General features: G+C 34.5%; 1 protein-coding gene across 5 annotated transcripts in view; it reads right to left on the reverse strand.

Moving 5' to 3' along the window:
• Positions 1-21,177, reverse strand: part of cadm2b (cell adhesion molecule 2b) — a 238,240-nt gene that overhangs the window by 70,992 nt on the left and 146,071 nt on the right. For all 5 annotated transcript variants that reach the window (XM_058799124.1, XM_058799121.1, XM_058799122.1 and 2 more), the window contains exon 2: positions 190-216. In XM_058799124.1, coding sequence (XP_058655107.1) covers positions 190-216 — 27 coding nt within the window. The remainder of the gene's footprint in view (positions 1-189; positions 217-21,177) is intronic.

Here is a 21,177-nt window from a genome sequence, read left to right on the forward strand (position 1 = left end):
TCAGCTCATAATGGATATTCCTAGGGCCAATTTATCAAAGGTTCCTGGTTTGCTTTCTCACAGGTAGAGGCTATGTAAATGCATCCCAGGCTCCTATGGGAGATAAGAGGAGGCCGAACGGCACATTGTTTATTGGGAGTTGTGTTCAACATAAATCATCCAGCTGCAAAGACAGAGAAGATAACTCACCTTTCACTTTGTTTTTCGTTGCCGCCTCTGAGAGCATAAAATGGAGAAGAGAGATGGAGGAACAGGGATGAAGGGGAAAAAGAAAAGAGAGAGAGAGAAACAGAGTGATTAAACAAGCCTCAAAGTGTGGAATTCTCAGCATATACTCCTCAAGTCTTCCATTAATAAAGTAACAGTTTACCCAAAAAAGAAAGCTTTGCCATCAGTGACACCATCAACCCATGTGAACTTCTTTCTTTAGTGGAACACAAAAGGAGAAAGACTTTTCCATGCAATTACAATAAATGGAGGCTTCCTACTTCCTAGGCTTTCAAGCTTCAGACAGAATGTAAAAGCACCATAAAGTATCATAAAAGTAGTCCATATGACGTAGGTACTAAATTACAAGAATGCAGTAAATGACTAAAGTAGATTTTACTCAAAATGTCAACTTCATAAGTCATGTTTATAAGAGTTCATGAGAGAAGAAGTGTTCTCCACTTCATGAATTGTTCATTTTGAGTCTTCTTCAATGAATCCAGTTCACAGAACCAATCTGAATGATGAGAATTTTATTTTTTTTTCTTTAATTCAACTGATTCAGCCTCCATTGAGACTCATTGAATAAACAATCAGGTTGCTACTGTTAATAGCTCACTGAAAAGTAAGAATAGCAGTGAATAAGGATGTCACTCACATAAAGTCATTGTGCATCTTTGAATATATGACTTTGAACCTTGAACCCAGTCCCATTCATTGTAACTACAGTGAAATGAGCAACTAGAACTCTGTTTAAACTCTCTTTATGTTCCACAGAATAAAGAAAGTCCTACATCATAAGAACGTCTATATTTAGGTGAACTATCCCTTTAATGCCTAGTGAGTTTACAGATGAAATACGACTTCTTCTCTTTGTTCAGAGTTTAAAGTTTGCTCATGTTTGAATGCATAAGCTTAATACTTTCATTATGCCTGACCTTCTGCTTTGCAAGCCGCCTGCCATAAACATCGTCTTGATGAGGAGCGTAACGGACATATTTTATAGCATGCACCATCTGTATAGGCTTCTTTACAGACCTAGCTGAATAATAATCATATACAACCTTTCATTGTCGATATGCATATGGAACATCCGTGATGAGGTGAGACTAAGAGCCGAGATGACACTGCTACCATTTTTGTTGCATGATGGAAAATGACAGAAAAAACCCCATGAATGCATTTGTGGTGCTTGAGTTCGAATGTGATGCATTCAAAGTGATGAATAATTTACAGGGAACACTTTTTCTGACAACTTTTCTGACTTTGACAGCACATAGGGTGAAAAGTTCACAATATTTGAATGCAACAAGAAGTCTGAGGCAGAAGATATCACAAATATGCACTGTAAATAGATTCTGCACAATCTGAAGAATGCTCACATACATTAAGTGTACATATCTAAAATAATTATGAATAGTAATAATAGTAGTTCAGACAATTTGGTTTGGCTTTAGCCAATCTGAGCAGAGTTTTTTGAGAAACATGAAATTAAAATCTAAAACTATTTAGTAAATTTCTCCAATTTAATCTCATGTTTAGTAGAAACAATTGAGATATTAAAGATCACATTTGTGACCCTGGACCACAAAACCAATCTTAAGTGTCAATTTTTAGAAACTGAGATTTATACAACATCTGAAAGCTGAATAAATAAGCTTTCCATTGATGTATGGTTTGTTAGGATAGGACAATATTTGACAGAGAGACAACTATTTGAAAATCTGGAATCTGAGGGTGCAAAAAAATCTAAATGTTGAGAAAATCGCCTTTAAAGTTGTCCAAATGAAGTTCTTAGCTATGCATATTACTAATCAAAAATTAAGTTTTGATATATGTACGGTAAGAAATTTACAAAATATCTTCATGGAACATGATCTTTACTTAATATCCTAATGATTTTTGGCATAAAAGAAAAATTGATAATTTTGACCCATACAATGTATTTTTGGCTATTGCTACAAATATACCCCAGCGACTTAAGACTGGTTTTGTGGTCCAGGGTCACATTTGTGATTTTTGTCCCCACACAATGATCTTAGCAACATCAAATTAACCAAGGGCATATTACGCTGGCTTTTGGAATAACCTTGAAGCCCCACTGAAATGATGTTCATATTTACTATTTAATAAAAGTATTAAAAGTTTTTAAAAATGCTTTGTGACATTAGAACTTAAAATAAATGTAATATTCCTTCACACATTGAATACATTTCTTAATTATAATTTTTTTACACTCACACACAGTTTTTTTTTTTACAAATAGTATGACTTACACTGTGAAACACATTTTTATAAAAGTTTTATTTATTTTTATTTTTAATGTTTCACATCAATCTTTACCCTTTGTGTATCATTAACAGTGCTCATGAAAACTAAAACTTCTCTAATCTGTTATTACTTTCATGCATAAAAATAACATGGTACATGCATAATACTGAGCTAAACAAAACAAAACAAAACAAAAAAAAAAACAGTTTAACATGAATATTTACCAAACGTCAGAAGTGTATGCTGGATGATTTTGGTCTTTTATGACTAGTCCGACAATGTTCTGGAATGCTCCAGAAAGCACCATTATATTATTACAGAATATTTCAGAATGTTACATAAACTTCTAGAACGTTCTCAACCGTGCAAAAACAACATATCTTAGCAAAATTAGTACAAAAACTTATCTGCACTAAACCAATGTTTCATAGTTATTAACTAATAAACATCATGTATTGTCACCTTGCTTTTGTTGTACAGTACATGAACAGTTTTTATGATACTGCAATGTCATGTCAGGTTTTTATCAAACACCTTATCTTGCCACCAGTTTCACTAGTACTAACAGTTCTCAGGCCTGAAACCCCATATTACTCAAAAGCTGTGAATTGGCATGTCGGTCTAGAGTTTAACGAAGAAGTCATTGTTTTTCACACTCGTTAATCTCTCTCATTCTTCTGTCTTAGCCAACCACCCCCCGACCCCCCTGCCTACATGGAAGTTATTAATCTCTGACTCTGCGCACAGTGTCGGAATCTAATAGTGTTGACAAAGTCAGACTCCATGATAAGATTCTCCTTGCTGTAAGCGGAGAATGTTTGCCAAATCCTGAGAGGAATACCAATGGATACGAGGATACACTAGAGAGCAAGCGCTCTTAATCGAACTCTATTTGCTCAGCTTTCACTCCGTTTCCCCTTTTTGAGTTGTTTATGGGAATTAGTGTAACTGGCAAATAAAAAGAACTCCGAAAATGACATTCCAATAAAGAGGACAAATGCTACATCTCACAAAGACAGATTCAGAGGCTGTGTGCGAACATGAATTATTAATAGCCTTGTTTGACACTTCACCTCAATCAAAGAAACATGAATTAGCAAATTAAAGTTTATTGGATTTTTTTGTGTGAACTGCCAATTCCCTTTTCATGCCTTTTCTATAGTATCCTTGAGCAAAAGACACCATCAATGGCATCATGATAGCAAAGTTGAAAAACTGTATGTAATTTTATGCAGATGATATCAGAAAGTGTTAAGTCTCATGGCTGAACTTTTAAAATAGTATTTTAATGTTTATAGTCAAATCCTGTTAAACTCTGTTGACAGAAATATTAAACTGCTGTACCCATTCACCAAACTTAAATACTTCAATAACAGATGTTTGTGGGGAGTGTGGGAAAGAAACAGAAGCCATTCACCTTATTAGGAATCTATGTACCATCAGAAAAACTCTGAAACTGATATTTCAAGGTAGAGAGAAAAACAAACAAACAAAAAAACATTCATAGTTGTTTTAAGGTAGATATCACAATAAAAACTTTTTGAAAAGTATCTTTAAATTTATCTTCTAAAGTAGTACTGTCAGCAACACACATTCAGAAATACATTTTTGGCATTTGACATTGCAAGTTTTTGAGAATCTACCGACAAGCATTTTTTTAAATGGAGTGTCAAGTTAAAAATAGTCCAACTATTAAAATCAGCATAATTGCACAGTCCTTAATTAAGACCAATTAGTCCAGCCCAGGCTCATTTATAAATACTTTACTCTGCTTACATTTCTGCAAAACCTGAAATGCATTGCTCCATGTACGTTTCGCTCTACTTTGCAGGTGACAGGTCCATATGAGGTAGTTTGAATGATATAATTTCTTCTCCATTGCAGGTGCAGGTTTATTTAACAGCACAGCATCATGACAAAAAATGGGCATTTGGATACAAAACAGTTGCAAATTGATACTGTGTTGCTTATAGCATTTTTCTCTACAGTTTAAAAGTAAAATGTCCAGTGAGTGGCACTAAATAGCATGTCTAATTATCTCTGAAACAAAGTTAAAGATCAATAGAAATGTTTATAATTCTGGCTGTCGTATGTGTCATGGTTGTTTGGAAATGAAAAGTTACAATGAATGGTGCAAAAATTTAATGCTGTATCACATTTGAAATGAACCCTGCCCTAAACCTAATCTATAATGTTCACAAAAGCAAATGTAAGATAAAAAAGCATTTGCTGAAGCAACCATGCCATTTTAGCTTCCATTTACAAGGCTTTGAGCTCTTTTGTGGCATTTCATGACTCACTAGACTCAAACCAGAGCGCCCGCATAGCAAGTTCAATGCTTTACCGGGGGTGCTACAGAGCAAGTTTACTACATCAGAAAATCCATGCATATGGAGCCAGTTATGTGATGCAAATATCAAAATGTATTTGTTTACAAATCATGTGCTATTCTAAAAGTGTTTTGAGGTCAAAACATACTGTAATATTGTGCAAGGAACCACAAGAAAGTTGGTGTTTTACTGCCTCTAGTGTTCATTTAAACTGAGAGTTTTGCAGAAATGTAGGCAGATTCAGGTATTTCCAATGAGCCTGGGTTGGATTAGTCATTCAGGCAAAAGACCAACTAGTCAATTTGGAAATCTCAACTCTATTCTACTCACAATGCAAAGTCTTAATGGTCCTAAAAATAGGCTTCAGCTTTGTATGCAAAATATTTCCTTTGAATGTGGCATGGACGATTTTTCGTGTGACTCGCTTGTCTATAAAAATGTATTTTGTACAATGGCAATTAACTGGATTCTGCTCGTGGAGGTTCCTGCCTCTGGGGTTCTTTGCGGTGGGCCTTAGTAACCACTGTATCACTTTCAGCCGCTCTCCTCCCATGTTCTAAGAAGACTGCAATCCTTTCTCACACATTCATCTCTCTCTCTCCAATGCTTTTTCTGGCAGGGCCTATTTCTGATACCTGCCTGCGGGCGATGTGAAGAGAAGGGGGAGTCGGTCCCCACGGTGATTAGTCTAACCAACCATGAGAAAGGGTTTGTCCTCCAAAGCAGAGAGAACGAGGCCCTCCAGTGAGCTCGCCAGGCGACCGGAGGAATCATACCTCACATTGCCAAACAGCGTGAGTCCCTCGGGCACTATGGCTGCGACTGACCCTACGTCAAAGAGTAACCCATCATTCTCGGACCAGAGGAATAAAAAAATAATCCATCAGACAAGCGCAATAAAGCTTGTCGCGAGTATTTTGATTTCTGCTGCCGTGAACCTTGGCTGTATTTATATATTGCCATATCGGCCAAGGGTTTTCGATTGAAAAAATATTGTCCGAAAGGAACATTAGTGATTTCTTTAGGTAAAAATGTCAAATGGTGATGATGTGTAAAACTAAACATGACCCTGATAACCAGAGCTGCCCTGCCTGTTTTCTATGCCTCAAAACTTTCTGCAATGTTGCAAGATTTTGAAGCTTTCCCTGGAGAAATGACCTGCTAGTGCAAGTGAAATCAGCAGTCGGCGATTGCCCACTTAAGGAGACTTCCACAGCCCTGATAAGAGGGAGAGTCTGAGTAGGGAAGATAGAAAACACTCCATATGTTCCATTAGGGCATTACAAATACTTGAATGAGAGCTGAAGCTCCCATGTGTACAGTATGTATTGGTACATTTTTCTGTAGCAAAAACATGTTGCTTCGACATGAATCAAGTTTTATTTTTAAATTTTGCTTCAGACCAACTTAAAAAGCAAACAGCAGCAATAATAATAAGATAAATAAAACTTTGTAAACTGTGACTGCTGCTTTCTTATGTAAAACCATGTTGATTCAACAAGAAATGTTTATAAGATGAAGATATTTTATAACACTCCAGACAAATTTGAATACTAGCAACAATAATATTAATTAATAAAATAAAATAAGGAAAATGTGAAAAATCGGGCAAATCATTTTAATTATTAACAAGATAAAAATCACAAATTTAAATAGGAAATAGTGACAACAATAATAGTACAAATTAAATAAAATATAAAACAAGCTAATTTTCTGAAGAAAATGTGACTGCTGGTTTTTCATGTAAAGTCATTTGGATTAAAAATAATACATTTTATTTATAAAAAATATTTATTAAGATTTTTACATTATTTTTTTCAGACATTAGCAACAATAATAATTATTAATCAAATAAAATAAGGAAAATGTGAAAATCATGCAAAATCACACATTTTAATTATTGATAAGATAAAGATCATGAATTTCAATAGCAAACAGCAGCAGCAACAATAATTATTGAAAAAATACAATAAAATAAAATGTAAAATATGATAACTTTTCTGAAGAAAACGATACTGCTGGTTTTCCAAAAATAATATATTTTATTGATTTTTAAGACAAAGATTTTTACCTCACTTTTCACACATTTAAATAGCAAATTGTAGCAAGTAATAATAATAATTATATATATATATATATATATATATATAAAGTTCTGAAAGGGGGAATTAAATGTGAATGCTCCTTTTATGCAAAATCATGAATTTCAGCAAATACCATGAATTTATCTAGTTTATTTATTTATATTCATTCATTCATTTATACATAATATAGAAAAACAATCTAACTGAATCAGTCTATCTTAAAATATTGCTGTTTTGGAACTCACTGACTTTTCTTTGTATGAATATAAACAGCTGTTTATTCTGGTGGATCAACTAATTAATTTGCATTTGAAACATTTCTAACGTACGGTAGAGTTAGTGAACTGAACAAACCCCTCACCCCTAATTATGAGCAATAGTAGTAGTGATTCTTGCCTAGCAAGTGGCGCTAATAATAACATGAGATTTCTTTCTTTATTGGTTCCCGAGGGAAAAACACCTGACATTCCAGGCATGCCCACAACACCTGAAGCAGAGCAGCAGTTTTCCACTCACAACATCCTCCACTGCATGAAGTGACAGTCTGCTCAATGTCACCCCATGCTGTCCTCCTCACCTGTGGCCAACGGCATGTGAATAATTCAACATCTCTGTATTATTAATGAAGAATGAGCTGTAAGTAATGGCCGACGCCTGGGGCCATTTACAGTGACAATGCTGAACACAATTCCAGAAGCGAGGAAAAGCCCATATAAACAACTCGCCGTTTCCCTCGGGAACATTTAATGCCGTGTACATTTACCATTTCATTCCCCGCATTATCATAGCTAGAGTTACACTTAAAGGGCAGACAGGAAAGAATGAATTGGTAAAAGGTTAAAGCTAAATTATGTTAGCTGGGCAAAATGTCTGAGGTGCATTTAAAGGACAATCACATGCTGGTATAAAACCCTGCAAATGTCTTTGTGTTCTCCCTATGAAAAAGGGTAATATTTTAAAGATATGGAGGGAAAAAAGAACAGTAGAGAAGAAAATAGAGAAGAAATATGCTCTGCATACTTTTTATTCTGAGAAAACACCACAGAAAATACAAGCACGGCTGATGAACTACAAGAAAATCTTGGTAAATGTCAAACAAAATAACTTTTGTGGCTGCAGCATTAAAAATGGCATTTACCCACAAAGCTTGCTAGTTGCCAAAGGGCTAAAATTATAGCATAAAGGACCATTAAAATCAAAATGAGCCTCACATTGGTCTGTTCTGTAGCTCTGGTAATTTTCTGGTAGCAGATTGTAATAGATCATCTCACACACATATTTCTGACTATTGGAATAAAGTCTGGTCCACATAGCTGCTTATTCTGGTCAAAAACCGCCCATCTAGACAGGAAGAGAAATTCTGACTGACCAACCACAGTTCACTTTCTTTTTATGTTCTTTTTGGACCAGGTAAATCTGAAATAAATAATACCAAAATAAGTAACCAATGTGTCCAGTAATTCTTCCTCAAAAGTGTTCATTTTCATTTCATCATCACAAAATATTGAATTTTTCCATTGGCTTTTAGATAAGTGCAGAAAACAAGCTCTGTGACCAACACAAGTTTATGATTCTTACATATTTTGCTCATCAGGACAATCTTCACAAATCCGATGAAATTGAAGCCTAAATACAATCAGCACACTGTAAAAAATGATTGAGATTTTAACTGTAAAAGACTGTAAAAATGCTACAGTAAAAACCTGTTAATTGGTTAACAGTAAGTTCCCTTACTAGATATGGTGAAAATCTGTAATGTACATTTCATTTCATTTTACGGTAAAATACAGTTTTTGGAAGTGAAAAAGAACGTATAATTTAGAGCGAAAAAAACCTGTAAATTGACATTATGAGAATCCCCTGCGTTACTTTGCATATTTGATGCTTTTTAGTTGAAATAACTATGTTTCTTCCCAGTTTTTATTTCAGTTATGTCCATTAGGGTTGTATGTTACATCTAATGTTGTAAATTAGTAATATTAATTAACTACATGTTACTAACTATATGGTTAGGGTTTGGGTTAGGGTTACTTGCATGTAATTATGCATAATTTATTGTTTTTATAATAGTAAGTACATGTAACGTAACAAGGACACCTTAAAATAAAGTGTTATCATTAATGTTTATTGCATTACTTCAGTATCATGCGTTACCATGTGTCAGTCCTCTGTCGTGTGTGTCATGTGTTCCCGCCTCTTGTTTCCTTATTTGGTCAGGTTCCCATCCTTGTTCAGTGTGATTATTAGTTAAGTCTTGTCCAGCTCTGTTTGTCTAATTATCAGTAATTATCATGTGTTATTTAGTTCATGCCTGTTTGGTTAGTTTTGGGTCTGGTCTACTCGTTATTCCCCCGGTGTTCCTGTCTGTGTCAACCTTGCCTTGTCTTGGCTTGCCTTGTTTGGATTCATTAAAGACTGTTATTTGAGTTATCCTCGTCTCCTCATTCCTCCCTGCTGTGTGCACCGTGACACCATGATGGTGTTTAGTGTTTCATTGAATGACACTGTGCACCTTCTATATATTGGTATTTTCCTCCTCAGCTTGTGGAAAAGCTGCTTGTGATGAGCTTTGGTTCGTTATGTGACTTCCTCATCACCACCTGCTTTTGGTGGTTATCAGTGGATTACAAAGGTACAAAACAGATTTCAGTAACTCAGTAGGTTGGTATATTAACATTCTATCAGTTAATGAAATATGGTTTGTAAATGTAAATTTAAGTTAAATTTGTAAAACCTAAAATGTCGCTACCATATATTTTTACGGTAAAATTCTGGCAAGAACAGCTGCCAGTTTTTTACTGTAAATTGTATGGATTTTTTATTTCATTTTTTTACAGTGTAAGTGAAAGGCTGAAAAAAGGAACTACACTACGGTTTTTTAACTTCAATGTCACCACCATTAAGCTTCTGACGACTCTTTCAATATTTATCTACAGGTTGAAAAGTTTGAGTTAAGATAGTCTGCAATAGTGTGAATAACCCTGTAAAAGTGGACGAGTGTACCTTTTTGGCTTAGTTATGTTTAATGTCCTTGATAGTCCTGTTATGAGAGTATTACAGAGGTATTTTATGTTGTAAAATTATACATGAATTTTGTTTTTTTTCAGCTTAAGTTAAACACAGACCCTATTTCAAGCATTTATCCAAAACCTCACTGATTTTGGGACACTAGAAGCAAATGTTTAGAACTCATTCCTGCAGCATTCTATAAAAACCTCAGAACTATCAGAACTAGTAATAGTTGCCCAAATAACATGAAGCTCTTTCACTGTGCAACTTTTCTTATCTTATCAAGTACAGCGTCAACAAATGCGTACAACAAATCTGTTTTGGACATCTCTGTCACCAATAATGATTTTTATGGGTAAATTGCATCTATAGCTCACTCAGATGACATTAAATGTCACAAAATCTTGTTTATATGTCCTAAATATTATAAACACATATTCTTCAGCGTCATTTTGATTTATTTGTTCTTGTACCAACAGCTTAAAATTTCATTTAACGCTGACACTCTATCACAGAGACAACATGGTGTCTCACCGCGAATATAAACACATCGCCACAACCTCAAACACAGCATGAGTGTCACATATAAAGTCATTTAAGCAAAAATAAAAGTTAATTAACTTAAATGTTTATGTCTTTACGACTGCAATATTACACAGCCATACAGCTGGTAAACACCGGTCTTTAGGGTCTGGCTTCGAATATAAGCACTGTTTATTTGGCACGTGGCTGGAGCTTTAGAAAATGCTTTGACATTAAGCTCTCTTTGCATGCTTCCCCGTGGAACACGGCATGCAGATAAGAAAGAAACGGCCTGCGAACTGCAGGTAATGGAGTATTCAACCTTCTGCAGTCCTTATCTGACACCTCCCCAGAGGAAAGAGGACCCGTCAACACTGCACCTCACGCTCACCCCTGACTTATGTCTACAACACGGATGACATTGGCAGCTGTGTGTCCGTACACAAATAAACCATGTTTAGAAGTGCTGATCGGCCAAAGTGAAAAAGCTGTGCTGCTTCCGCTGGGCTGTTGCGTGTACGTGTGAGTCAAGAACATGACATTTGGTGTAAGAAAAAAAATGGTGTAGAATCAAAATAATTAAACAAAAATAAAAAGCGCCGCATTCAATTAAATGTGACATTTTGAGGTAGAAAAACTGAAATAGGAAACATGGAGTCAGTTCTCCTCATGTTCACACAGATGAGTAACCACAGGTGGAGTACTTCATATTAACTATGAACATGTTCCAATAACATCTGACAAGTTATGCCATAATTTTGAACAGCAGGGGAGGATGAGGTAAGATGTCGGTAAATCTCACCTCAACATATTTATTCACAACATTTATGCTGTTGTAAAACTTTTCATCTGGACATGGAAAATTTGTGAGATTTATTCCATCTGAACAGTTTTGAGGTTGAATTATATATATATATATATATATATATATATATATATATATATATATATATATATATATATATATATATATATATATATATATATATTAGTGGTGGGCGTTATCGGCGTTAACGTGCTGCGTTAACGTGAGACTCTTATTGGGCGATAAAAAATATCGCCGTTAATCTATTCTCAAAGTTGGGTTGGGAGCTGGGTCTATACTACGCAAGCTATGATGACTTTCACCTTGATATTTTAGCGCGGATGTATACCTAGCCGAATTGCACTGTAGGGGCGAGAACGAGTCTTGAACCTGTGTGTATGCGTGCTAACATGGATGCAGCTATGAAGCCGCCGGGTTTGCTTCAGGAAAATTTATTTTTAAGAAGCTTCCCAATGGAAATCGGCAAGTAATTTCTGTCTCTCGTTACATGGTCGCGCTCTCTGTATCGCACAGTGGAGTTCCGCCCGGTTCGCACACACACAAACAAACGTGGCGCACACACAAGTGAGCACACTCCCACTCCTATTTGTAAATATTAAGCCGCAAAACGTCTATTTAAATATGACTTCTGTGTGTCTCTGTGTTAATGTATGGCGCAGATGCACGGGTTTGTTCACTACTCATACAGAAGCCCGCGTGACGCTTGCGGCGATATTAACGTCTGTCGTCTCACTAAATGAGGACATACAGGTGCTGGTCATATAATTAGAATATCATCAAAAAGTTGATTTATTTCACTAATTCCATTCAAAAAGTGAAACTTATATATTATATTCATTCATTACACACAGACTGATATATTTCAAATGTTTATTTCTTTTAATTTTGATGATTAGAGCTTACAGCTCATGAAAGTCAAAAATCAGTATCTCAAAATATTAGAATATTTACATTTGAGTTTGAATAAATGACCATCCCCTACAGTATAAATTCTGGGTATCTCTTTTTCTTTGAAACCACAATAATGGGGAAGACTGCTGACTTGGCAATGATCCAGAAGACGAACATTGACACCCTCCATAAAGTGATTAAGTCACAGAAGGTCATTACTGAAAGGTGTGGCTGTTTACAGAGTGCTGTATCAAAGCATATTAAATGCAAAGTTGACTGGAAGGAAGAATTTGGGTAGGAAAAGGTGCACAAGCAACAGGGATGACCGCAAGCTTGAGAATACAGTCAAGCAAAGCCGATTCAAACACTTGTGAGAGCTTCACAAGGAGAGAACTGAAGCTGGAGTCAGTGCATCAAGAGTCACCGCGCTCAGACGTCTTCAGGAAAAGGGCTACCAAGCCACTTCTGAACCAGAGACAACATCAGAAGCATCTTACCTGGGCTGTGGAGAAAAAGAACTGGACTGTTGCTCAGTGGTCCAAAGTCCTCTTTTTAGATGAAAGTAAATTTTACATTTCATTTGGAAATCAAGGTCCCAGAGTCTGAAGGAAGAGTGGAGAGGGACAGAATCCATGTTGCTTGAAGTCCAGTGTGAGGTTTCCACAGTCTGTGATGATTTGGGCTGCCATGTCATCTGCTGGTGTTGGTCCACTGTGTTTTCTGATGTCCACAGTCAACGCAGCCATCTACCAGGAAATTGTAGAGCACTTCATGCTTCCTTCTGTTGACAAGCTTTATGGAGATGCTGATTTCATTTTCCAGCAGGACTTGGCACCTGCCCACACTGCCAAAGGTACCAAAAGCTGGTTCAATGACCATGGTGTTACTGTGCTTGATTGGCCAGCAAACTCGCCTGACCTGAACCCTATAGACAATCTATGGGGTATTGTCAAGAGGAAGATGAGAGACACCAGACCCAACAATGCAGATGACCTGAAGGCCACTATCAGAGCAACCTGGGCTCTCATAACACCTGAGCAGTGCCACAGACTGATCGACTCCATGCCACGCTGCATTGCTGCAGTAATTCAGGCAAAAGGAGCCCCAACTAAGTATCGAGTGCTGTACATGCTCATGCTTTTCATTTTCATACTTTTCAGTTGGCCAAGATTTCTAAAAATCCTTTCTTTGTATTGGTCTTAAGTAATATTCTAATATTTTGAGATACTGATTTTTGACTTTCATGAGCTGTAAGCTCTAATCATCAAAATTAAAAGAAATAAACATTTGAAATATATCAGTCTGTGTGTAATGAATGAATATAATATACAAGTTTCACTTTTTGAATGGAATTAGTGAAATAAATCAACTTTTTGATGATATTCTAATTATATGACCAGCACCTGTAAATACATGAACAACATCTCCAGAACTGCTCTGAGAGTCACTTCATGAGCATTCGAGCGTTTCATTTGAGAAAAACTATCCTCACGGCAACCCGTCAAAATAAAAGTTCGGTTTCACTTGAAGACATTTGGCAGAACGTAATAGGCTACTACTACTAAAACTATTAAAACCTTATCTTTAAGGTATAATCATACAATGTCTTCAATGTTATTATCAATATTAAATTCTCGATGACTGCTAGTTGTTTACTACTAGTAGTGAACTTATTCTGATCTACTTGGCAGAATTCAAATGAGCCATTTTAATCTAGATTAATCTAGATTAATTCCAAGATTACAGTGAGATTAATCTAGATTAAAAAATTAATCTATGCCCACCACTAATATATATATATATATATATATATATATACATACATATATACAGTATATATACACACACATGATAGAGCATACGTATAATTTGGTTATTTTATAATAATAATAATAATAATAATAATATAACCCTGGAGCAATATTGCAATTTCTCTTGATATTCAATTTTGTCCGTAAACAACTATAATTTAGCAAAAGTTTCCATTTACTTCCAATTCTACTACTACTAAAGTACTACTACTACTACTGCTAATTATTATTAGTATAGATTTAGTGATGTGTTATTCTATAAGTGCATTACATGCCAAATTAATTTAAACTAAATATGAAACAGTTTAGCAGATGGACACTGTTTTTTTGAGGGGGGGTCTTTCCAGGCACATTTTGCCTGAAAATTAAAAAAATCTCATTTTCTGTTCCACACACAAAATTAGAACATACAAGGTTGGAACGATTTGTAAATAATGACAGATTTTTCATTTCTGGGTGAACTATTTCTTTACCCTCTTTCCCCACACCCCCCTAACCCAGTCATAATAAACCTCGTCCTCTTCTCGAAATGCCCAGTTCTTCATTAATTTGTTTTTTAGCGCACAGAAAAATCCAGTTGAATGACCCACATGCAGCAGGTACATGGGGTCTTTTGGCCCATAGAACGGTGAGTTCAATCCATCTCTTTTCATGTTTCGAGCCGTCTCATGTCATTGTGACCTTCTCAAAGTCAGTGCCCTAAATCGGTTTTCATCCGTGTAAGCTGTGACCTTTCCAGCTTGGAGGCTTTTAGCCTTACCTGCTGCACCACACAGCTCCACCACCTGCTCCAACAACACAGCCTGACGGCGAGCTAATGCTTCAGAGATCAACCAATCTCATTCACATCCTCGACGCCAGCCCATGGCATTTGTGTATTCAACCTTCTGAAATTCAACTTCAATAAGCGGGAAGGATGTTATGACACCTCATGACATGATAGGATGATATGATGGCTCACACAGCAATATCACTCTGGTCTGCTGCTCGCATTTTAGAAGCTATTGGTTTTGCTCTTTTTGTTTAGGGGACAGTCAGAAAGAGAAGGATAGATATATGGACGAATGGATAGAAAGATAAAAAGAAAAAACAATAGAGAGAATGATAGATAAAAGAACGATAAATTAGTGAAAATAACTATATGAATCAGACATATAGACAGACAGATATAAAGACAATGACAGAACAACAGATATAACGATGGATGGATGGACGGACGGACGGACGGACGGACGGACGGATGGATAGATAGATAGATAGATAGATAGATAGATAGATAGATAGATAGATAGATAGATTGATGGATAAGTGAAATACTCATCTATTGTATATCATACACAAATGTTTGAGGCACACAAACTTAATTTGATTAAAGCAGCACAGCAGGGAAACCAATCAGTCTGGCAGAGCGGTGTTGTCATTAAGGACGGAAGTGGATATGTTTCTACACAAGTCCAGAAATACTGCAATTAGCAAAGCATAGAGAACAATTATAGCATAATAGATTCGATTACTGTTAATGGATGCCACATCTCTGCATGCCATCTAATAAAAATAGTGATGCACTATTACAGAGAATGGAACAATGTGGACTTCTATCCGGAGTACTATCACTGATGCTCTCTACACATTTCCTCTGTCTCAAAGATAAACTAGTTTCCTGTCTTCGTCTAAAATTTTATGCTTACAAAAATTAGATCAAAACATTATAATAACATCTGCTTTTGGAGCTCTATCCCTAAAAGGGCTAGATATGTTATTACTTGCATACTGTTGTGAAAAGGGTCAATGATAAACAATACTCAGTCAGTTTATAAATGACACTCAGGCAGTCTAAAAATCAATGCACCTATCAAGTAAAAAGCAAACTGCATTTTTTAAACATTAAATGCATGTGAGCATTCAGATGTTTAGTATTACTAGAAATCACATTTTCAAATAATTAGCACGTCACAATCTCATTCATTCCTTCATTCATTTCATTACCATCATTTTTTTTTAAATTTATTATCTATCCACAACAATAACGCTTTTATTTTATTTTTTAAACTTAGGACAGTTGCAAAGTCACTGACTTTGATTTTGTACATTTTTGTACATTTTTAAAATTACTTCATTAAAATGAATTTACTTCACTACTTTTTAAAATACTTATTGTCTACAACAATTACAGGTTTTTAAATTTTAGTTTTTGTTTTTGACAATCGTAGTACAGTTGCATCATCTTGACATGATACTTTATGCAATTAATTTTTATTTATTTAATTTCAGTTTTTTGTAAAAAATTTTAAAATTACTTTATTAAAAATAATTTATTTCACTACTTTTTAAAATACTTTTTGTCTACAACAATTCCAGGTTTTTAAATTTTAGTTTTTGACAATCTCAGCACAGTTCATTCATCTTGACATTGCACTTTATGCAATTAATTTTTATTTATTTATTTAATTAATTTCAGTTTTTTTGTACATTTTATAAATTCATTTATTAAAATTAATTTATTTCACTACTTTTAAAATATTTTTTGTCTACAACAATTCCAGGTTTTTACATTTTAGTTTTTGTTTTTGACAGTCTCAGTACGGTTGCATCATCTTGACATTATACATTATGCAATGACTTTTTAAAATGTATTTATTTTTTTAATTTTTTAAAATTACTTTATTAAAATGAATTTACTTCACTACTTTTTAAAATACTTTTTGTCTACAACAATTCCAGGTTTTTAAATTTTAGTTTTTGACAACCTTAGGACAGTTGCATAATCTTGACATTTTACTTTATGCAATGAAATACATTTATTTATTTATTTATTTTTAATAGATCCATACACCAAAAACAACAGTTATATAATGCACCCAAAATAAGTTTAAAAGAGTGTAAAGTTTCTACCACATCTCTATTGTTCATCATGATGTTGTATTTCCAGCTGTTTCTTTTTTCTATTTTGACCAACAAAGATGTTGTCTCAGGCCGAAGCTGCGTAAAACGACTTCACATGCCGACAGCATATCAGATTCCAGACGTGATCGCAGCGCTCCATCGCTCACGTTTGGATGTACACGAGTGGTTATGCCCTGATACAGCGTCGACCATAAATCTCTCATTTAATTTTCCTCAGAGAGACAAAATCAGAAAAATGGTCAAAACACACATAGGTCAGTTTTCGTGAAACAGATTAAACCGAGTACTAGAGCAAACAGCAAATTCATTGTAAAAACACTATTGACAGTGCAATTTAATCCAGGACTAAGATTAATCTGTGTCTGGGAAACCGGCCCTCAGAAGTTCATGCACTGATGTGGACGCATAGAGCAGACCGGCTCTTTCCCGGTGGGGTTTCTAGACAAACAATTTCTTATGTCATGCTTCTGTGAACACACATCTAATATGTACTCTTGGCATACACTGCTGGCTGCAAACACATTGAAAGGCAACCAGTGTTGATTCCATTGAGACGGGGGGTGGGGGGGTGGGGGGCAAGTCCAAAGTGAGCTGGGCCAAGTCCAAATTCAGGTGTAAGCACTTTTTTTCAGGTAGTTTTCAGATTTTTTTTTTTTTTTTTTTGCGGAGGTGATTTATTTTGAGTGCAAAAAGAACAGAGGCTATGTATAGGAGCAGTTTGAAGCCCGCTCTTACATAAATGCCCTGTAGGGATAAAAGTCCTACATTAAACTGCAGTTTCTTGTGCTGCTGTGGAGTGAAAGCTGATCCAAGTTATTTCCTAAGATGTCGTTTTATGGGGTCTGTCAGGAAAAATCTAAGTTACATGTGCACTGATCATCAATCATGTCTGAGTGAGTAAATCAGCGTATTTTTTAGTAGTGTTCAGTATGAACACTAACCCTAAATCTACACTGTAAAGGACAGCTTTACGTTTAATAGTTGAAGGATACCAAGAGATCTGACTGGGTGCTTTAAAGTGATAGCTGTTTTGAGGCCTATAATTGACTTCCATAGTATGAAGAAGAAGAAGAAGAAGAAGAAGAAAAAAAAAACTATGGAAGTTAATGGAAACCAAAAACTGTTTTATTTACCTGTATTCTGCAGAAGAAAGAATTTCATACAAATTTGGGGTAAATTATCACAGAATTTTCATTTTTGGGAGAACTATCCATTTAAATCTATTATACTGTACTCATGTGTCATGTGTGGCTTGAAATGACAAACCTACATTTCTTAATTTAGAGCCCAAAGATCTAAACTAACCTAAATCTCATATCTCTGACCAAGGAGATCTGTGGTACCTGTAGAAAGCTGTCTGTTAGTGTTCTCATTGATCTCAAAGGCAGCTGCTGGAAGTATGCAACGTAATTGCTGCCATCTTTTCAGCGGCATTCAGTGCTGGAGACAGGTTGCATGAGCTATAATCTGGGATATTCCTCTGGATATGCTCTTTTTATCATACCTTTAAAAAGAGTACTTATTACAGAAATAATATACTTTCAATGAATACATTTAAGTGCAAATTGAAACCAATGTTTTTGGACACTTGCATGTTAATTGGAATTAAATTAAAAAGTATTATAGTTTACATTTATATTAAATTCAGTTAGCTAAACTTGCTTTATTGGCACACTTACGTAAGACTCGAATAGATCTCTGTATGTCATAATTACTATATTTCTTTATTTCATAAATACTTATATTATCTCTGGTTAAAGTATAGTGCAGAATTTACTGACAAGCATATGGTACACTAAAATATACGTTAATGTCATTTCTAGTGAAACTTGTCACTAGAGCACTTGTCATGTATTTACATATATTTATTACACATTTGTAATGAAGCTGCAATTTAGTACATTTAAAATAAATTTACTTTAAATGTAATATTGCATAACAAACTACAGTTTAAATTATAATCAAGTTCTTTACATGTGTAGACATCAAAATAAGTGTACTTCTTTAAAGCATGGCAAAATCATAATGATTAACAAAGTACATTCAAGCAAAACTTTAAATCTGACATTATTACAAAGTGCACTTTTACAAAAAGTCATCAAAGCATAACCTTTTTAAGTACACTTACAGTAAATGGCCTTTTATTTAATTAATATTATAATCAGCCAGTGTATGTTTAAATATAATTTAAGATTGAAGTTCACTACAAATTGCACATTCAATACAATTAAGCATTTTATTTTATTATTTTTTATTTTATTTTATTTTATTTTATTTTATTTTATTTTATTTTATTTTATTTTATTTTATTTTATTTTATTTTATTTTATTTTATTTTATTTTATTATTTTATTTTTTATTTTATTTTACACAAGGGTGATTTTGTTCTTAAATTCTTAAATAAATCAGTATACATTCTAGTGATGGGAAGATTGAATCAATTTACTGACTCTAGTACTAAATATTATATTTTCAGCAGCCAAATTCCCCAAACATGTCCACCTACACAATCTAGATCATATTACAAATTAGGAAATCATTATAATGCAGCCAACGATAATTTATGAGGAACATAAATGATCATTTTTCCTCCCGAATCTTTCATTCATTTGTCACGCGACAGATGCAATGAATGAATCGTTCATGAATGACCCATCACTATTACTGTACATTCCTCAATGGAACACAAAATGAGATGTTTAGCTGAATGTTCAGGCTGCTCACTGACATTAAAAATTGACTGAAAATCTGAAAACCCTAATGTGTTTCACACCTCATTCACACTTCTGCATATTCAAAATTAGTCATATAACATGAACTAACTGCACCACTGACACTAAATCTGAAGAAAGAAAGTCTTACAGGTTTGGAACAACATAAAAGTGAGTAAATAGTGACAGAATTGCAATAATTGTGCAAACTAGCCATTTAACATGGAATAGATGTGGTTCATCACTTGACACTTTATTATGTTGTGTCTGGTTATTTATTTATTTATTTATTTTTATATTGTTTTTTTTTTTTCCAGGGGTCAGCAATGACTAGCTCCATTCCTCCAATTAGCATGCCAGATGACAGCAAGGTGAAAAGGTGAGATCAGCTTTTCTAAAGTCGTTCTTAAAATGCAATGTTCTCCATTGCTCACAGGTCTCCAGAGAGCATGCGAGTCTTAGCTCGCTGATCTGGAAGTGCAAACATTAAACACCGACAAAGACAAAAAAGGAAACTCATCAAGACGATGCTGAAATTGAAAGAGCAAGAGTTCAAGAAACTCATCAAGTTTAACTCAAACAAGGTCAATGTAGTGCTTCACTCCAAAAATGACACCAGCCTCTATTCTCATTTGGCTTGCGGGCTGCATGAACTGAGCGGACGGCGGCTTCAGGTGAGTCTCAAGGTCGCCTTAATGGTCAAACCCCACTGAGTACAAGACGATCTGTCTGCAAGTTCAAATAGCTGAACTTTAGAGCACTTTTTTGACCCAGTTAAGTAGGACTTAAGTACATTTTTATATGTATTTGCATAATTACTTATAATAGCATTTATATTAAACTAAAATACTGTGTACCTTAACACCATTTCTATTAAAACTTGTGTGTCAAGTATTTAAATAAGTTGAAGTTGCAATTAATTGCATTTAACATATATTGACTTTAAAGGTAATACTACATATCAACTACAGTTAAAATTATAATCAAGTACTCTACATGTTAGTCAACACATCAAAATAAATGTACTTCATTAAAGCATGACAAAAATATTATTAAAACTTTTTTTTAATTTGAAATTATTACAAATTGCACTATTAAAAGTGTACTTGCAGTAAGTGTGTTAAGAAACAGTCACGAAATTGTACTTTCTTTAAGTGTACTTAAGTAGGTATTTATTTTGTTAATCTTATATTATCTGCATTCTGTTACTTAATATTTTAGGTGCAGTTTTCTAAAAATATAGTAAACTACAAGTGCACATTCACTACAATTAAGCACATTTCTTTTTTACAAGGGTGTTTTTGGCTTTAAATCCACAAATACTCATCATTTATTCACTCTCAAGCCATTCAAAACAAGTTTGACTTTCATTCTTTTAGTTAAAATTCATTAAATTAGTTACTTAAATAATCAAAAAATGCTTACATTAAAAAGTACTCAAGTACCTTACACGTGCTTTAGTATGTTAGTCAACACATTAAAATAAGTGTGCTTCATTAAAGCATGGCAAAATATTATTTAAAATGTACTTTAAAGAAAAAAAACGTTTAATTTGACATTAATACAGATCACACTTTTTAAAAGTGTACTTGCAGTAAGAAACAATCATGA

The sequence above is a fragment of the Onychostoma macrolepis genome, chromosome 15 (genome assembly GCF_012432095.1).
Source record: "Onychostoma macrolepis isolate SWU-2019 chromosome 15, ASM1243209v1, whole genome shotgun sequence".
NCBI classification, from domain to species: Eukaryota; Metazoa; Chordata; class Actinopteri; order Cypriniformes; family Cyprinidae; genus Onychostoma; species Onychostoma macrolepis.